General features: G+C 48.1%; 2 protein-coding genes across 3 annotated transcripts in view; one reads left to right on the top strand and one right to left on the bottom strand.

Annotated features, from left to right (window-relative positions):
• Nucleotides 1-5,872, bottom strand: part of Lrp1 (LDL receptor related protein 1) — a 77,279-nt gene extending 71,407 nt beyond the window's left edge. The window contains exon 1 of the mRNA XM_021658043.2: nucleotides 5,335-5,872. Coding sequence (XP_021513718.1) covers nucleotides 5,335-5,404 — 70 coding nt within the window. The 5' untranslated portion in view covers nucleotides 5,405-5,872. The remainder of the gene's footprint in view (nucleotides 1-5,334) is intronic.
• A 200-nt stretch (nucleotides 5,873-6,072) lies between these two features.
• The window catches only part of Stat6 (signal transducer and activator of transcription 6), a 33,962-nt gene continuing 20,444 nt past the window's right edge, over nucleotides 6,073-19,590 (top strand). Inside the window, exon 1 of one of the 2 annotated variants that reach the window (XM_060370945.1) lies at nucleotides 6,073-6,091. Coding sequence is in view for 1 of the 2 variants with exons in the window: in XM_060370944.1 (XP_060226927.1) it covers nucleotides 6,557-6,619 (63 nt within the window). In the remaining variant the exon portion in view is untranslated. Of the gene's footprint in view, nucleotides 6,092-6,502; nucleotides 6,620-19,590 lie in introns of those variants that run through there. The other variant, XM_060370944.1, reaches the window with a different exon arrangement.

The following is a 19,590-nucleotide window of genomic DNA, read 5'->3' as shown; positions in this document are numbered from 1 at the left end:
GTGAAAGAACTTCCTGTCAGCCATGGTGGAGAAAGCCCTAGGAATTTTGAGTGAGAAGGCTGAAGCTTGTCTTTGATTTCCTTCAGGGGGAGAAGGAGAGGAAAACACATAACCTACTTTGGGGCAGTCTCCACAGCCAAGTGAAGCCTCCTCCAAGCTGGGAGGGAGCTGGGGGTGGGGAGAGGGGAGGAAATGCATAATCTCCTTAAAGGCCACACCAACCTAGATGCCCTTATCTGAGTCTGCTGCATCTGAACTCAACACTCAGGAAACCTGTGTCTGTAGCCTTCAGATGGGTCAGGAATCAGCGACCAGCCTCTGGTCCCTGCTGTCCCTCCCACACCAGATGGCAGTGAACATTCTTTAAAGGCTATAACTAAGTGCCACACACAGACCTGAAGTCCTGGGGTCCAACTGTGGAGTTCTGAGATGTTTGCCAGTACAATCCCATCTTACAGAGAATGCTGGGAAAGAAGCAGCAGGAACATGGTTCCCAGCAGAGGGAGGGGAGCAGGGCTTTACAGACCTGGTAGCCTCTGAGGAGGAGGGCATGGAGGAGCAGGGCAAGAGTGGGACAGAGGAGGGCTGAGGCATAAGGGAGAAGCAGGAGAGAGGCAGGAAGGAAAGCGAGCTGCAGAAGGAGCACGGGGACACAGGGGCCGTCTGTTCTCAGCCTTGCCTGGAGATGAATGTGACCGCCATGCTAACTTGGCCAACACCCTGCCCCTCCCGAACCAGGCACCCAGCCCAGCCATGGCCCCCAGGGCCACCAAGCTGGAGCCAAGGCAGGAGGTGTGGGGTTGGGTGTGGATCCAGACACAACACAGACCCCACTGCCTGGCTCAAGCCTTGGCTATCTCCTCTGTCCCACTCTGGGACCTGGGGGTGGGGTGAAGACAGGCCAGTATGCCTGGCTAGGAAAGAGGGAGAGAGAAGAGTCTACTGGACAGAGACTTCTCCAAAGAAGGGGACCTGTCCTTCAACAACCCCTGGGAACCTCACACATTCTTCCTGAAAGACAAGGAAACCGAAGTGATTCTGGGGCCATTTGGAAGTGACACAGGCAGGAGGTGGCTAGGCTCCCTCACTCAATAAGGGAAACAGCATGGTTAACCTAAAGGGACAAGAGGAGCTAGGGACAGGCTACAGGAATCTGGGTGTTCAAACATCTGAGCGCAGGGCAGCAAGGGCCTCTTGCCCAGCAGAGAGCTCTCCCCAAATTTTATGTATTTTGGGTGTTACCAGTGGCTCCTTCCCGCAGCCCCAGTGAGGTTCAGACACATTTTTGTCATTCTTGAGTCTGGAACTCTGCTTTGCAGCCTGGGACAGATGGACAGACAGGGTGGCTTGGACCTCTGCCGGCCTGGGGTGGGGGGGGGGAGGAGAAGGGTCTCTTCTTCCATCCTGAGTCAATATTGACTCAGCAGGACATTAGCCTGACCCACGACCCTGTCTTTTCCTTTCCCCACAAATAAAATCCAGATTCCCTCGAATGTCTGCGGAAGTCGACATATCTCTCCCAAGGCTGTGTCCATTATTAGCCCTCCGCTGTGCCCACATGGCCTACTCACGAGCGGCAAAACTCTAAGCCCCTTACCTGCCCTCTGTCTTTCCTCTTAGGAGGAAGTTCTACCAGAAATCTCATCTCCCCCTTTCTCTGCAGTCCCCCCTTTTAGGCCACAAAGAATATTAAGGGTTATTTTTTTGTTGTGCCAGAAATATTTGCCCTAATGCCAATTCCCAAAAATCAGTGAAAGGGGTTTAGGAGAGAGGAATTTGGGGGAAATTGGAGAGGACAGTCTGAGTCTGGGAAGTGAAGAATAAATAAGGATGAAGGGCAGGAAAGAACTCCAGGAGAGATTCTACTACCAGGTAGCTTTCAAGATCTAGGGACCTATAGACAGGTAAAGATAGTTAGACAAAAGAATGTAAGACAGTGACAGAACAGAGCCCAGGACCATAAAGGCTACAAAGGATACACCAAGGGGGTCGGAGACACAGAGCGGACAGCCAGCCAGCAAAGCAGACAACCAACCAAACAAACAAACAATTAAACAAACAAACAGGAAGGGGCTCAGAGCAGAGGTTGGCCAGGGGGTGACACTGCTGTCCAGGGGAACCCAGAGAATGACCCTCTCCCCCACCGTGACAGAGTGGAGAATGGAGACTAGCACATATCCTGGCCTTGGGAGATAAAAGTCCCAGCGTCAGAAGGGAGTCCAGATTAGTGGCTGCTGTCTCTCACAGAGTGGGAGGGTAGGGGCCTAATAAGGAACCTGAACTCTTCAGCCAGGGAAGTCAGGGACTGGGGGACTGTCATCTCATGGGAGTGTGATGAACAATCCCCTCTCCCATACCCCTCACCTCCTTCTGGGAGGCTCTGCACTGGTGCCATGAGGTCACCGCACGGGAAACACTCCAGAGCCAACAGCTTCCTTCTCCAAACAATGCAGGGTCCTGCTAACCAGGCTGAAATCTGGGACAAAATAGAACACAGGGGGCGGGACCAGGTTTCCTGGCACAAGTCAGCACCAACTCAGGGACCCTCGCACGGTCCCATTCAACAGCCCCAGGGTCCCCAAGGATGAGCAAAAGCCCTCTACTCAGATCAAGGGGTGGGATAGACCCCAAAAAGAGAAGCCAGGTTGTGTGAGAAAATAAGCTCTGGGCTTAGGGTTCATATGTGCATGGCCAAGACATGAAAGGATGTAAAACTGGAGGAAAGAAGGCCTTTGCAAAGGTAATCAGTGACTGGGTGGGTTTTGTTGGTGCTGGTGACAGAACCCAGGGCCTTAGGCTTGCTAAGTAAGCTCTGCTGCTCCTCTGAGTTGCGCCCAACCCCAAGAAGAGGAAGTGACTGAGATTAATAAAAACAAACAAACAAACAAACAGGATTGGAAGACAAAGTCTTGTGAAACTGCCCCCAACATGAAAATAAGGGCCTAGAAGAATTTCCTACACACCCTTGGCTCTGAAGGAGGAGCTACAGAGGGGTGTCTAGGATTTGGTCTGAACAGGGAGAATAAAGCCTGGAGCCTTCTCCAGAAAGCCAGGAAGATACACTACAATCTCTTAACTTACTTTGACTGTCCACTTTTCTTAGCACTAACAACACAGCCGCTCAAGCGGGAGAGGAGAAATCAGCTGTCTTTCCCGAGCTGGCTGGCTGGCAAGTGCCTCCACCATGAATTGTCTTTCATCTCAGCAGGGCCCTTAGTGACCCTCCTCTCTGTCCCACCTTTTCCATACTCCTTAGCTGCACATGGTTTCAACTGTGTCTGCTGGGAGGAAGTGAACCCTCTCGTGCCACAAGGCAGAGGACCCCAGTAAGAGTTTCAGATACAGAAGAAAGAATGGGGGGAAGGTCCATAGAGCTGTTCCTGAGCAGCAGGAAGGGCAATTAGAACTGTTAAGTAAGTTGAGGCAGGAGGCTGGGGGCTGGGGAGAGGGAAGGAAGGTGAGCATGTTTGGAGATGCTCTTTTCTCTGGGGCTGTGTTTCTTGCCATGGACGGAGCACAGGGCATCCTGTGTGCTAGGACAAATGTTCTACCACTGACCTTTACCCCCAGCCCTAATGGACTGCGCACAGAGTTGACATGAGCTAGGGACTTAGAGGTACATGGCTAGAGTTAAGGAGAATGTGTCAGAGTCTTTCATGCCATCACCACTCCTTGAAGCAATGCTCCCTGGGACCTGTTCCTGAACCAGCCAAGGACCTCCACCCACCCTCCTTTATGGGGCTCCTGATGGGTTTGTTTCTTGCTTAATATCTTTTCTTCCCAAAGCTCTTTGCCTCAGTTTCCCTTCTCCCTTGACAGTGCTGAGACCAAGAAGAAAGCACAGGATGACATTAGATGTGAAGGACAGAGGGTGGCTGCACAGGCTTGTCTGAAGGATTTTCAGGGCAGAGCCTCTTTCCTCATCTCAGGCAGAAAATTAGGGGCTGGAGCCAGACGAGACAGTCCCCAACATGACATGACTGAGGGCCACTGAGTAAACTGTTTTCCTGGGCACAGCTGCTCCATGACCCTCTTGTTCTCCTCCTCCGATTGAAACAAGTTAAAGAGAAAGGAGGAGAACACATAATCTGGTTTCAGAGAAAAACTTTCCCAATCCTGGCCTGGCAAGATCTGGAAGACAGAGGAGGGCTGTGTGATGCTATGAGGCTGTTGTCCTCAGTGAGAAGTAAACCTGACAGGAAGTAATGAAATTTCACCCTTTCTCAAGTTAGGGACCCAGCCTAATTCAACCCTCTGACCCCAGCTTAAAAGCTTGGGCAAGTCTTGAACTGATGACTCATAGCAAGAGGAAAAACAGCTACAGAAAAAGGGGAGAGGAGCACCCCATCTCCCAAAAGGAGCCTAGCAGCCCAAGCCTGACTAATATACAAAGTGCTATGTATGAGGTGAGGTAGGGCTGGGCTTAAACAAATTTACTAAATGAGTAGGAATTGGGTCATGGGGGCATAGGCATAACCCCCCTCCCAACATCCAACTCTCCTTCCAATACAAACTGTGAACAAGCCAGAAATCAGGGAAACAGCAGCTTCCTCTGAACCCCTCCCCAGCATTCCAGACTATTCTCCAGTCTTTTCCAGAATGATGACATCTGATGGTTTTCTCTCATCTTAAAGCTCCCAGGAATTAAGAACGGAAATTCAGTCAAAAGCACCACCAGAACCCCTCCATCCCTCAACGTGGCTACTGACAGAGGCCCTCAGACAGGGAAGTGCTCACTTCGGAACCCAGGCAGGCAGCCCAGGATTCTGGACCCAGGCCTCCATGCCTGGGATGCAGGGCTCATTCCACACCCAAACAGGGGGCCCTCCCTATCCCCACCCACAGCTTTCTCGGCCTGCCTGCCCTCTGGCCAGCAGGGCACCCCTAGCCAGCTTTGCCTTCTAGCCTTCAGAGTCCACTGCAAAAGGCCCTCCGCCCCCTTTTGCAACGGTACATAGCAAATCCGGATTCCTTCACAATTCAGATGGGGGGGGCAACGGGAGGGTGGTAGTGAAGGCAGAGGCCCTCCCCTACCAGAGAGAGGAAGAGAAGGCCTCTCAGTCCCAGGATCAGAAAAAGGGGAGCCCTCCTTTCCTAGCCAGGCTTCTGGTCTTTGTCTGAGCTGGGGGGCCCTAGAAGCATCATTTGTCCCAGGCTCCCATCCCCCAAATCAGACCCCATCCCCGCCCCCAGTCAGGCCGCTGCTGTGTCAGCTGGACTGGGATAACAAAAGGCACCCCCTCCCGCGTCTGCCTTCCCCATCCAGATGCAGGCGTGGGGGTTGGGAAGGGGGAGCCCCCCAGGGGTCCCAGGGGGCCGCGGAATCTCACTCACCATCGATAGTGGCCCCGGCGACCAGAACAGAAAGCAGGGGCAGCAGCAGCAGCAACGGCGGGGTCAGCATGGTGTTGGCCGATGCAAGCAGCAGCCCCCACCCTCTGGTCCTGTTACTTCTCGTCCTCGCCCCCCCAACTGGGGGGTCCCCCTTTATCTTCCTCCCCCCGACTCTTCTATTCTTATCCTTTCCTTAAGCAAAGCGAACCAGAGGCGTAGGTGAAATGGTACAGTCCCGAGCCCCTGGGAAGGGCCTGCTGTCGCGGATGCGACCCCTGCCCCCAAATTCGAACCCTTCACCTCTGCTTTACTCCTCGCTTCTCTCCCCCTCCCGGTGCGAAGCTTACAGCCCCATCTAGGAGCCGCCTCCGGCTGCAAAAATGCACAATTGGGAGGAGGCGGGGTGGGGGGTGGGGAGTGGGGGGCGTGGACCCGATGGGGGTGCCTTTGGTAGGGGCCTGATGGAGCAATGGGGGCTCCCTCGTTTCCGCCTCCTCAGTGTACTGGCCTGGAGATCGCACCGCTGTTCCCTGGACTGAAGTGCCGCGGGGAGGGGGGGGAAGGGGAGGGAGAGGGTGCTGAGAAGGGAGAGGGAGGGGACTGGGAGAGGAGGGAAGGAGGGAAGGGGCGGGGAAAGAAAAGGGGGGGGGGAGAAAGAGCTACGCGGCAATCCCGAGAGTGCGCATGCGCCGGTTTGGCGCGCTGCCCTGGGTAGGGGGAGTCGGAGGCACGACAAGCTTTGGAGTTCTGGGAAGCGGTACGAGAGTGGGAGTCCCGGGGGCGACCTGTCCTCACACTTCGTCCATCTCTCCGCGTTCCCCAGAGCTAGAGGAGCCGAGGGTGGGATGGGTAAGGGGCGAGGAGAGCTGAGCTCTTGCTTCTCTCTGAAACTCAATGTCACACACCCCAGGATTTCAGGTCGCCTCCGTGGGGTCCCGAGGTGACGTCCAGGCGGAGGCCTGATTTCCTCGGGGGAACCCAGACAGTGCTCCCCCAGCCTAGGGTGGGGGCAGGGGTGGCCTGTCCGCGGGGAAGGTGCGGGAAAGGCTGAGCTTTGATTTGGAGACTTTTGTAAGAACCGGTCGAGGATTGGGGCCTGCGTCCTCGGGGGGCGGGGTGAAGGAGGGGCCACATGGGCCCGCCCCCGCCTCGCTCCGGGGCTCAGAGTAAACAGGGACACTCGGGGACACGCTGCGGCTTGTCGGCGGCTTAGGGCTCCGGGATGGAGCCCACCTTAGTACCCGCCCAGCCCTGCTCTGCTCGCCTGGCACGCGGCGCGGGAGAGGCAAGCTCTGGTTTGGAGGGAGGTGACTCACCAGCGGGTGGGGCTGGGAAAGAGCCACCCCCTTTCGCCCTAAGAGGTCGGGCTCAGATTTTTTGTTTGTTTGTTTGTTTGTTTGTTTGTTTTGATACCTTCTGACTGGCCTCCCACCAAGTCAGGGTTTCAGATGCGAAGATACAGAGAGCTGGAATGAGGGACTGTTGACCTCCATTTCCAGACACTGTTTCTGGGGGTTTGTCTTCTGAGTGCCTGACCTTTGTCCCCAGGCTCAGCCGGTTCGGGAACGATATTCTCTGGAATCCAGAAAGCGTCGGGCTTCCGGTCACTGCCCTCTTCTGGGAGACGTTTGAAGGCTATAGCCCTTAGTGTCTGACTTTCTCTGTACCTGAAGTGACAGTTCTGGAAAGTTCAGCAGGCGACATTCTCTGTTAGAGGTGGACTTTAAAGGCCAGGGACCAGTGCACTAACTCGATAGGGTGGGCCCTTCACTCCAGCCTGTCACTGGCAGAAAGGGGTAAACAGAAGACAATGAGCCTTTCCCCAAATGAGAGCTTCGGCTAGCTCTGGCAGATTTCGCCTCGGGCCATGGCTACCTGTCTTTATAGTCTCCCTGGCTGCAAACCTCAAGGCCAATTCCACAGGGTCTTCCCTCCATCCAGTTTTTCCAGCCTTTGTTCAAGTCAAGGCCTGTCTTTCTTCCTTTTGAAATATACTGCAGATTTCCTTCATTTCCACTAGCAGAGAGGTTCTCACGGCTGGGGTGGTGTGTTCCTTTTCCTTTTATCCAGCTTCCCTGACCTAATACAGCGCCAGACTCAGGCAGGGAGTCACCAAATATTTGTAGTGGATGCGTACAGGCTTCCTGCTAGATCTTCACTCCATACGGAGGTCCAAGTGAAACCTGGTTGAAAGTGACCTCAGGCAATGTTGGCAGGAAAAAAAGGTGTCAGTAGCTACCCTGTGTAGCCTGAGAAGCCGAAGGGCTGCTGGCTGTTTCACACAGGTGAATCTTCCAGAAGCTCTTCTCTGTCTGTCATGGACCTCTACTGGGTTCCCGTATTTCCCTGATACCACACATCATTTAATCCCTCTTTGCCTCAGTGTCTTCATTTTCTAGCTACCCTTTAAAACAACACACACACACACACACACACACACACACACACACAACATGGAGCTGGAAAGACAGCTCGGGACTTAAGAGCCCTTGCTGTTCTTACAGAGGACCTAAGTTAAGTTCCCAGCACCCATGATGGATGGCTCACAACTGCCTTTAACTCCAGCTCCAGGGGAAATGATGCCCTCTGTGGCCTCCAGGTGCACACGTGTGTGTGTGTGTGTGTGTGTGTGTGTGTGTGTGTGTGTGTGTGCCACCACCCATCTTGGGTGCTAAGAACACATCTCAAGTCCTCTGGAAGAGCAAGTTGTTCTTAACCACTGAGCTACCCCTCCAGCACCCTTTGTTCTTGCCTAGCATGCACAAAGCCTGGCACCATACAAACCAGGCACAGTGGCACACACTTGTAAATCCAGCAAGGAGGTGGAGGCCAGAGGATCAAAAGTGGAGAATCCAGATTCAAGATCATTCTTGGCTATAGAGAAAGAGCTAGGTCAGCAGCTGTGGAGGAGGGGCTGGAGAGACTGCTCAGCAGTTAAGAGCACTGGCTACTCTTCCAGAGGACCTGAGTTCAATTCCCAGCACCTACATGATGGCTCAAAACTGTTTATATCTTCAATTCCAGGGGATCTGATACCTTCACATACAAACATGCAGGCAGAACACCAATGTACATTTTTTAAAATGTGCACCAGCACAGTGGACATGAAAAAAAAAAAGTAGAGGAGGAAACAGCAGCAGCTTAGGCTGGGATTATAACAAAAATAATGGAAAATCAACACAAATGAGTCAAATGTGAGCTTTTCTGCCAGCCACGGCCTTCCAGAAATCTGCTCTTGGCTGCCATGTTGATATTCACTTGCTGCTGTCTTTGCTATTTATTGAATATAAATGTGTTCTTATTTATTTTCTTTCTTTTTCATTTTTAATGATTTATTTATTTATTGTGCATTGCCTGTATGTATGTCTTTGTGAGAGTGTCAGATTCCCTGGGATTGGAGTTACAGACAGTTGTGAGCTGGCTGCCATATGGGTACTGGGAATTGAACCTGGGTGTCCTTTTTTTTTTAGACAGGGTTTCTGTGTATCAAACCCCAAGCTGTCCTGGACTCACTTTGTAGACCAGGCTGACCTTGAACTCAGAGAGATCCACCGGCCTCTGTCTTCCGAGTGCAGGGATTAAAGGCGTGCACTATCAATCCCAGCAAACCCGGGTCCTTTGGAAGAGCAAGTAGACTCTTAACAGCAGAGCTAAGCCATCTCTCTAGCCCTGTGTTTTTATTTTTATTAATTTTGCATTGCAAAAATTACAATAATTATTAATAACTTAGAATACAAAAAAGTAGTCACTTTTCAAGCTCTCATTTTCCCCCTACCCTCAGAATAACCATTCTGAGTGTTCCTTGGAAGCATCTTCAAGGCAGTCTGTGTGCTTTAGTGGTATACAATTTTAAGTGATATCCTGTAAAATTACAGAGGAGCTGGTGTGTATGTTGTTCCGGAACTCACTTTCTTCAACTTACCTTGTCTTGAGCTTCATCCATGCTGTCTGTACACATCCAGACCTTGTTTCCCATCAGCATCTTGAAGCTCCGTGATGGCTGGGCGTTTGGTTTGTCCCAGTGTATGAACCACTGAGACTGGCTCCTTGAGATGAGGGAATGTTTATTCCTACTCAAGCCTATAATTACTCTGTTCCTCCAGCTCCTCAGAAAAGCTTTGCTGTTCTTCCAGAACTATTCAAAAAGCAAGGTGTGGTGGCACAAATGTATTGTCCAAAAACTCAGAAAACAGGCAGGAGAATCACAAGTTTGAGGATGGTCTGGAAACCAAGGGGGCTTTTCACACTAGCCTGGGCTACAGGGAAGAACCCTGCCTTAAACAGAATAAATGTCAGCCAGGTGCAGTGGGCACACCCCTGTATTCCAGCACTTAGGAGGCAGAGGCAGGAGTATCTCTGTGAGTTTGAGTCCAGCCTGATGTACAAAGGCAGTCAAAGACAGAGAAACCCTGTCTCAAAACAAAACAAAACAACAACAACAAAAAGCAAAAACAGAATAAATGTCACCTGTACTCACCATGGCCTCAGAATCTAGAGTTTAGTGCTTAATTTTATGGGTTCTCTGTCCACCAGCAGACAATAAACTCCTTAAGAGTATAGACTTTGTCCTTGCCTCTTTCAGTGCCTCATCCTCTCTCTCTCCCATCCCTCTTGGCCCCCTGCATGGCCTGGCTGCACTAGGGGAATCTGTGGGTAGGGGAGAAGGATATGCTAGAACCATCTTTTCTCTGTGGTTTCCCTACAACATTCATTACACATTTTCTCTTTGTCTCAGTGTCTTCTTGCCCTTTCTCCGCTTACCCGCTTACCTTTTTTTTTTTTAGAGACAGTTTCTCTGGGTAGCCTTGGCTGTCCTGGATTTGCTTTGTAGACCAGGCTGGTCTTGAACTCACAGCAGTCCACCTGCCTCTGCCTCCCCAAGTGCTGGGATTAAAGGTGTGTGGCACCATGCTTGGCTAGTCCACTTACCTTCTTAAGACAATCCATCTTCAAACGCTTTGAGTTTAATTACAACCTAAACAGGAAAATCAAGTAAAATTTTCCTGAAGTTCATGACCAGGATGCCAAGAATGGTGATAGGCTATAAAGAAGTTGTTTTGGGAGAGGACATCCCTCTTCAACAAATGTTAGCCATCCTGCATGTGTGTGTGTGTGTCTGCCTGCTTCTGAGAGGGCCTGGGACAGGCATTAGAGGCAGTGCTGGGACAGTTAGGCTACCCCCACCTAGTGGCCAGTTAGGGAAACGTAACTAAGAGACTGAAAGGTTCTTAACCCTTCTAATGCTGCCACCATTTAATATATAATTCCTCGTGTTGTGGTGACCTCCAACCATAAGATTATTTTCATTGCTCCTTCATACTTAATAGGGTAATTTTTCTACTGTTATAAATTGTAATGTAAATGTGTGTTTTCTGATGGTCTCAGGCGACCTTTTCCATTCACTGCCCCCAAAAGGGGTTGTGACACACAGGCTGAGAACCACTGGTCTAACAGAGGGTGGAGAAAGGAAAAAGAGAGTAATTGAGCAATTGCCATGGAGAAGGCCATTGAACTAGAACGTGGAAGCCAGTGGTAGTGGCCCACCCCTTTAATCTCAACACTTGGGAGACAAAGGCAGGCAGGCCAGCCTGCTCTGCACGGTGAGTTCCAGGATGGCCAGAACTATATTATGTGACCCAGAAAAAAGCAAACAAAACAACAACAGAACAGACCTAAGTGGATATCCCACTTAAGTGTCACAGCCAATTTGTGTCCCTTGTGTTCTGTACAGTTAACAAACCAGGAAATAGAGATGAGATCTGTTCCCAGTGTCTGTGGGAGACCAGACTCCATTTCTTCACTAAACAGTTCTTATGTATCCCAGCATGATGGTAGGCCTCTAGGACATGCAGACTGTCCTTCAAGAATTTCACAGGTAAATGAGGATGCCCAATAAGGTAACTGACAATTAGAATCCAGACATTTTATGTCTGCAATCATGTTTACAGAGAGGACCACAGGAATCAGGGAGGAATAAGAGCTCTAGCTAAGGAGTCAAGATAAAACAAGGCTAATGATTTCAGCTAAAGTTGCAAGGGAGGAAGGAGATGACAAGCTGTGACTAGAGAAACATGTATTTTAGGCTGGAGACGGGTGAAGTCATATGGGTATGAGGAAATTTAAACATCAGAAGATTGAAACTATGGTATAACTGAGTAAGATTGGGGGATGGGCAAGGGTGGAAGAAATAGTGGATAAAATATCAGGAAGGCAAATCACAAAGGATGTATTTAGCAATGCAAAAGAAAAGTTTTATTTAAAACTTAAGTAAGTGAATCAGAGAAGAGACACTAAGGAAGTGGGATCAAAGATATGGATGGCTTGCCAGAGAGTGGTGCCTGGCCTTTAACCTCAGCACACTGAAGGCAGAGGAAGGCAGATCTCTGAGTTCAAGGCTAGTCTGGGCTCCCAGGCTTGTAACATTTTTTTTTTTTTTTTTAAAGAATGTTCCCAACATTTGGCCACACATTGTATGTCAGTGCTAAAAACTGCTTGGCCTCAAGATTTACAAACTAAAGGAATCCTGCCACAAGGATTCACAGATTCATGTGATACAAATAAGGCTTCCTGAGCCATTTTGTTTTTAAAATAAAGAGACTACATGCATATATTACTTGTTGATTATGGTTTTGTAATTTTGATCTCAGGATTGTTTATTTTGTTATATTTTCAAGCAGCTATCACTTCCCTCTAAATATTTCAATATAATAAAACCAGATAATTTTCAATTTCTCCTCAATTTCTTAGTGAGTCCCTGCTCCCTGCCCTGTTTCCCACTGCAGCCTGTCTCAATACCAGCAAGACAGAGCATCCATTCTTTAATTCCTCTTCCTCACTGATCCAGAATATCACTTGGCTCTGGGTCTGTCTGAGACTGGAATACTGGAGGCTTCTCTGCTGAAGATGGTATTACTGAAACTCCTAGAATCTGGTTGAGAGGCGGTGGTACCCAAAGGACTTATTGGAGACCAGCCACACTGAACCAGTCCTGCATCACTTCTGAGTCCTGGAACTTACGCTGGCCTCGAACTTACGTAGCTCCATCTGCTTCTGCCTCCTGAGTGCTGGGATTACAGCATGCCCAGTTTAAGATTGCCTTGTCTTTGTGTCCAGCCCAGGTTACATACTCTGTCAGTTGGGGCCACAGAGTAAGATTATTTTGAACAGTAACAATTCGTTGAATAGGTTCTTTGGTGAGAATGTAATTTTTATATAAATATGGAGCAATTTCAATTTTATTACATTGTTGGGTTTTGTTTTGTTTTGTATTTTGTTTTGTTTTGTTTGAGACATGGTCTCACTATGTAGCGGTCTGTTCTCATTATTCCAGGCTGAGATCCACCTACCTCTGCCTCCCAAGTGCTGGTATCAAAGGTGTGTGCCACTGCACCCAGCTCAGTAATTTTTATTTGTAAGGTTTTTTAATTTTATATGTATGGGTGTTTTGCTCATTTGTGTCTGTGCACCATTTATGTGTGTGCAGTGCTCATAGAAGCCAGAAGACGGTGTAGGAGCTGCTGGAACTAGAGTTACAGAAATTTGTTAGCCACCATGTGGTTACTAGGAATTGGACCCTGATCCTTTGGAGAAAGGGCCAATGCTATTAACCACTGAATCATCTCTCTAGTCCTAGCAATTTTTATACAGTTAAGGATATATCTACCCTATCTATGACCCAATCATTAATTGTACTCCAGCTATAATTAATAAAAAAATAAAAATATATATTCACATAGACTCAAACACAAAATAACCATAAAAGTTTTCTGCCTAATAACTCTAACCTGTTTCTTTTACTGTTATCAATTATTTTATCATAAAAAAGATAAACAGTGGTGGCTGGATGCGATGGTACATGCTGATAGTTTCAGGATTTGGAAGGCTGATGAGTTATATAGCAAGACCCTGTCTTAAGAAAACAGCAAAACTCTCCTGCTCCCTAAACCGAAGGTGGAAGTGGTGACTCATACCTGTAATCCCAGCACTCAAGGGCTTGTAGACTCTGTGAGATCCTGCGTAATAATTAAAAACAAAACAAGGGCTGAAGAGATGGCTCAGGTGGTAAAACGTTTGCCACACAAGCATGAAGACTTTAATTTGGATCCCTTGGGCACATGCTCGTAACCCCAGAGCTGGATGGATAGTGACAGGGAGGGATCCCAGAGCTTGCTAGCCTGCCACTAGCCAGTCCAGGTAAATCAGTGACTTGGGGCTCAGATGGAAAGGGTTTGAGAAAGACTGTTAAGTCCCCAGTAATCTCTTTCTTCTATAAGTTGGCTTGGTCATGAAGTCTCATGACAGAAATAGAAAAGTAGCTAAGACAGGTCATGACCAGCTGCTGGATACTCCAGAAGTCTTCTTGAGACAAACATGGAGGCTCACGCACATTCTTTATACTTAGAATAGCATATCTGACATGAGTCAGAGCACTTTCATTGGGTTGGTGGGTGAGGTAGGCAGTGTAATGAGGCAAATAAGGGAAGATGTCAAATGTGAAAAACTTTCCCAAGACTCTTGGCTGCACAGGAACATCGAGAGAGGCAAGGCTCTAATTAGGGGGCTGGAATTTCCTTGCAAAGGCCCAATCTTGACCACAGCTAGCTATCCAGAGATGCCTGGCTTTGCTCACCCACCAGGTCTGCTGGCCACAGTAAGTCTTTGATAGCCTGAAGGGTTCTTTCTGGAGCCCTGAGCTCAGCTACACTGCTCACATCCTGTCACCCTTGACATTGATGGGTGTCCACCCTTCTACACCAAGCCTGGTTTTCCTCTTCCTCCTCACTTCCCATCCCCTTTCTGGTGCACAGCCTTGGGGTCGCTCTGCTGCTTTAAAACTGGGTGCTTTCCTGAGGGCATGCGTCCTTCAGTGAAATCTCCATTCTTCCAAGGTTGTGGGAACATGGAGAGCCAGCTATCCTGGGCTCTGTGTTTCCTGTATCTTCAGTAGCTCCACTGGGGTTTCAGTTAGTTGTATTTAGTAACAAGTAAGAGAACACCCGATTAGAGCAGACTGAATAATGGAGAGGGAGGGATGGATGGCTGGAGGGAGGGAGGGAGGGAGAGGGAGAGGAAGAGAAAGGGAGAGAGGGGGGAGAGGAAGAGAGAGAAAGAGAGAGAGATGCTACCTTAATAGCAAAACATTCTGGAGCAAGTCTAGGCTTGCTAATTCATCTAGGGTTGTTTTCCTTTCCACAGTGACGCTTCATCCTCAGCGTCACTGTGGACTGGTAAGATGTTCCATCACAACCACTCTAAGGTTGCAGCTATCCCAGTTGTTCCAAGTGGGCATGGCACCAAAGATAGACAACACTTTCCCAGAGAGTTTTCTAATTGGCTAGGCTCGGGTCACTGACTAGGGGAATGTGGGAATGGATGTAAATACCTTGATTGGCTAGACCAATTAGATGTCTTCCCTGATTACCTGGGAGGGGAGTGGCTGTAAAAATCTGGACTTTGCTAGCTAGAGAGAAGGGCTTGGCTCCTGAAGAGGTACAATTAGTGATTGCTGGAGACAGTATGACTGTGTGTCCCTGCTGTGTTGCCATGATACCTTGTCCTCATCAGAGCTGCAGCCCTGGTTATCTGGTAGTATCACCAGTAACTGGTGCGACTCCTATTGGGTGGAGCATAACATTTCAACAAATGTTTGTTGAACTCACTAGATTTAGGTGCTGAAGGGCTGAATTTAATTAATAGAAATTTTATTTTGTTTCTCTAAAGGTGGGGAGACTTGAACATGACTGTGTGCTGAAAACATAGAACTACAATAGTGAGAAAGCCAAAAGTTGGAGATTAGGTGGACTGAGTGGTCATAAAGGGAACAGAAGCCATGGCCTGGCTGGAATGGTGGTAGCACACACAAATGATCCCAGCTAAATCAGGGAGGACTGGAGCCAGCTTGGGCTACACAGTAAGACCATTTCAGAAACAAAACAGCAACAAAGATAAAGCAGGGGCCTTGAACATTGACCTTGGGCAGGAGAGGGGCCGCCTTTCAAAGCCAGCATTGCTGGCATTCGTGCCTACTGATAGGAGCAGGCAAGACACTGGTGAGCTCCTTATAGGTAAACTTGCTTAATCTAAGTAATGATGACTTACTGTCAAAGTAAATGGAAATTTGGGGGAGATTGAAGTCTTGGGAGCCAGAGCTGTCAAGGGGCCCCCAGCAACTTCCTACTCTTCTGTGACTTCTTCATCCCGTCCCTTAACACCCCCACAAATCCCAGACCTCTACCCAGTGCTCCCTGAGCTGTCTTGTCTGTGAAATGAATTCAGTTCCCTCAACCAATACATCGATAAGGTTAGTGGTTTTGTTTTGGAAGCAAAACACATTACAAAGTTTACAGGAAACTTTAGAGAATTTAAAAAGAATGACTCAAGTGAAATGTGCATTGTGGTATAGGTTGTAAAAACATAATACTGTGTCTTTAAGTGTTTTCTCAGAATGTACAGTCCCTCAAGCTGAGAAATCGACATTACCTCTTCTGAAGAATAGAATAAAAATATTCACATGCAGTGTCACCCAAAACACTCGTGTGATAGAAGTGTTCCCCTCTTCCGTGCTGACTGATATGGAACCCACTAGCCTTGTACACACTTGAAATGCTGATGTAACTGAGAGCATGAAACTTTCATAACTGAAGTAGTCACATGACTAGTTGTTACTTAACGTCTTATGGGTCAAGCCATGGGTTTATTCAGGGTGGGGGGCACCTCTCTAACCACTGCTAAGAAGTTAAGGATTAGGTAAGTTGATACATTTACTTTATTAAGTATATTAAAATGTATTTACTCCATTAGATATAGTAAAGGCTCTCTATATATCCGGAAGTCTTAGCTGGTTTTGGAGATAGGGCTGCACAGCTCACTGAGGGAAGGACCTGGGGACAATTCAGTGTGATCACCCATGTCCTGGGTGAGAACAGTTGGAGTGAAGGCTGGAGCCCCCAGTCACTCGGGAGGATGCCTATAGTCACAGAGTGAGCCTGAGGCCACCTCAGGCCACCTCAGGCCACCTGCGTGCAGATAACCACTGCTGTGGGGCTAATGCAGTGCTTGCTTTGGGGAGTGTTTTAGGGTTATCACTGCTGTGCTGAAACACCATGATCAAAAAGCAAGTTGGGAAGGAAAGGATTTATTCAGCTTACACTTCATCATTAACCAGGAACCTGGAGGCAGGAGATGAAGCAGAGGCCATGCAAGGTGATGCTTGCTAGCTTGATCCCCATGGCTTGCTCAGCCTGCTTTCTTTTTTTTTTTTTTTAAGATTTTATTTATTATTTTTACAACATTCTGCCTGCACACCAGATCTTACTGTAAATGGTTATGAGCCATCATGTGGTCACTGGGAATTGAACTCAGGACCTTTGGAAGAACAGAGAATGTTCTTAACCTCTGAGCCATCTCTCCAGCCCCAGCCTGCTTTCTTATAGAACCTAGAACCATTAGCCCAGAGATGGCGCCTCCCACAAGGGGCTGGGTCCTTCCCCATCAATCACTAATTGAAAAAATGTCTTACAGGCTTGCCTATAGACTGGTCTTATTGAGGAAATTTCTTATGAGGTTCCCTTCTCTCAGATGACTCTAGCTTGTGTCAAATGACGTAAAATTATCCAGCACAGCAGGCTAAGGGTCTGGGTCTTTTCTGGCCACTGCAGGCTCCAAGACCCCTTTCTTTGTTGAGATTAAGATCTTGGTCTTAAACCCTTTGTTGGAATCCAACTCATTCACAAAAGAGTCAGTCTCTTCGGTGAGCAGGCTTGAGTTGTTCATACATACTAAACCAGTGCTTGGCTTGTGGGCTAATGCCGTCGATGGCATATTGCCCTGGGTCATGGGTGATGAGCCGACAGTAATAGGTGGGAAAATGCTCTGCCCAGGAACCACATCTGTGTCATGAGCTAATTTGGGTTTCTCATGGTTACAAACAAAGCCAACTTTTCCATCCCCATTGCTACTTAACTAACTTACTGGGAGGGTCAGCGTTGGTCTTTCCCTAACTGTCAGAGTTGGTGTGCTAAGAACATGGGATGAGCTGATTCAGTTTTGAGATGTCGTCAGTCACTATGCCTCTCCGAGGAACAATATGCAACTCTGGCTTCACATTCCATGCCACGCAAAAGCCCCTCACATCCTCAGGCACCACACATTTGTTCTGTTTCCACGAAGAAGTGTATGATTCCCAGCATGCAGCTTTTCTCATGGTGATCACCTCTGTCACAACTAGGGAAGACTCCAGAATGTAGGTATTGCCTTCTTGGGGGGGGGCTTGCAGTGAGGGTACAGTCTCCTCTGGGGCTCATTGCCCACATCTCTGCCCCTCAATCACAGGACACAGCACCCAGCGCCGCTGTGTTTAGCAATTCAATAAGAGGGTATGTGTGAACCATTTAGCCTAGTGCCAGATACGTAAGAGATGCTGACTGAATGGGAGCCCCTTGTATCTTTACTCACAAAGATCTGTGCTGTCTGTCCCAGCTGCTCTACAACGTGATGATGCTCAGTATAGTGATGAGGTGCCATCCTTCTCAAGCCTAGGCTCGCGCAGAGGAAGGAAGATGTTCTCATAACATAATTCTAAAAGCAGTACAGTGTGGTATGTAATGGTCACCAACATCCAAATGCCATTTTAATTCTAACATCTGTATTGTTGAGAGAGCATGTAGGTACCTGTGCATGGGTCAGAGGACATTTGGAAGTTGGTTCTTTTCTTCTGTCTTTTAAGGTCTCTCTTGTCTCTGCTGGCTAAGAGCTTCTGGGTGATTCTCCTGTCTCTGCCTCCTTTCTTGCTGTAAGAGTACTGGGATTACAGATGCATATCACCACTCCTGTCCTTTTTGTGAGAGAGGCTAGTCTTGTAGACCAGGCTAGTCTTGAACTCACAGAGATCTGCCTGCCTCGGCCTCCCAAATGCTGGCATTAACAGCAATGTGTATCACCACACCAGCAAAATCTGGCTTTTTTTTTTTTCTTTGCTTAGGTTCCACAGATTGAACACTTGTCAGTCAACTTTGTGCAAAAAGCAGTTTTATTCACTGAAACATCTTGTCATCCTTTTTGCTTGTTTGCTTTAAATAAACACAACCTGCACTAGAAAGTAGTTCTGCTATCATGACCCGGAAATCAAGTCCACACAGAAGATGGGAACAAGGGCTTATCAGACAATACATCTTACTTTTCTATTGTCACAACAAAACAACGTGACCAAGACAACTTGTAAAAGAAAACATTTAATTTGGGGCTCATCATCCCAGAGGGTTAGAGACCATGACTGTCCCAGTGGGCAACAGGCAGGCACAGTACTGGAACAGCAGCTGGGGGCTCACATCTGGGGGCAATAACCATGAGGCAGAGAGAACACCCGCTTTCTAAAAAAATTTTTAAACATTTTTTATTGTTTTATTATGTGTAGATGTGTGTGTCTGCATGAGGGTATGTGCACATGGATGCAGATGTCCTCGGAGGACACAGATGTCACAGAAAAACCAGAGTTTAGAAGCAGATCTGATTCTACTTTAGAAATCCATCACTGGCAGTCTATCACGTGGAACAATCCAGGTGCATTGATGTGGCGATGGTGTGTTCAAATACAACAGTCATTATGATAGTCAGTGGAGCCTGAAGTGACCAGGGCACAACTCATTTCAGGTGTGTGTGTGTGTGTTTGATTTTTGTTTTTTGCTTTTTTTTTTTTTTTTTTTTTCTTTTAAGAAAGGGTTTCTCTGTTTAATGCTGGCTGTCATGGAACTCTCTATGTAGATCAGGCTGTTCTTGAACTCACAGAGATCCTTATGCCTCTTCCTCCAAAGTGCTAGGATTAAAGGTGCATGTCACCACCATGCCTGGGTTCTTCCTGATAATTCATATTCTATTTTATTTGTTTGTTTTATTTTATCTGTGTGGCTGTTTTTTCTTCATGTATGTCTGTGTACCACATATGTGCCTGATGCCCTTGGAGGACAGAAGAGGAATAGTAGATCCCCTGGAACTGGAGTTACAGACAGTGATGAAATGCCATGTGTGTGCTGGGAATTGAACCTGGGTTCTCTAGAAGAGAAGCCAGTGTTTTTAACCACCGAGCCATCTCTCCAGCCCTTCCTATCCCATTTTATTATTATTATTTTTTATTTATTAAATTTCTTTATTTTATGTATATGAGTGTTCTCTCTGCATTTACACCTGCCAGAAGAGGGAATCAGTTCACATTATAGATGGTTGTAAGCCACCATGTGGTTGCTGGGAATTGAACTCATGACC

Source organism: Meriones unguiculatus, chromosome 17, assembly GCF_030254825.1.
Source record: "Meriones unguiculatus strain TT.TT164.6M chromosome 17, Bangor_MerUng_6.1, whole genome shotgun sequence".
Taxonomy (NCBI): Eukaryota; Metazoa; Chordata; class Mammalia; order Rodentia; family Muridae; genus Meriones; species Meriones unguiculatus.
This window is presented reverse-complemented; position numbering and strand designations above follow the sequence as displayed.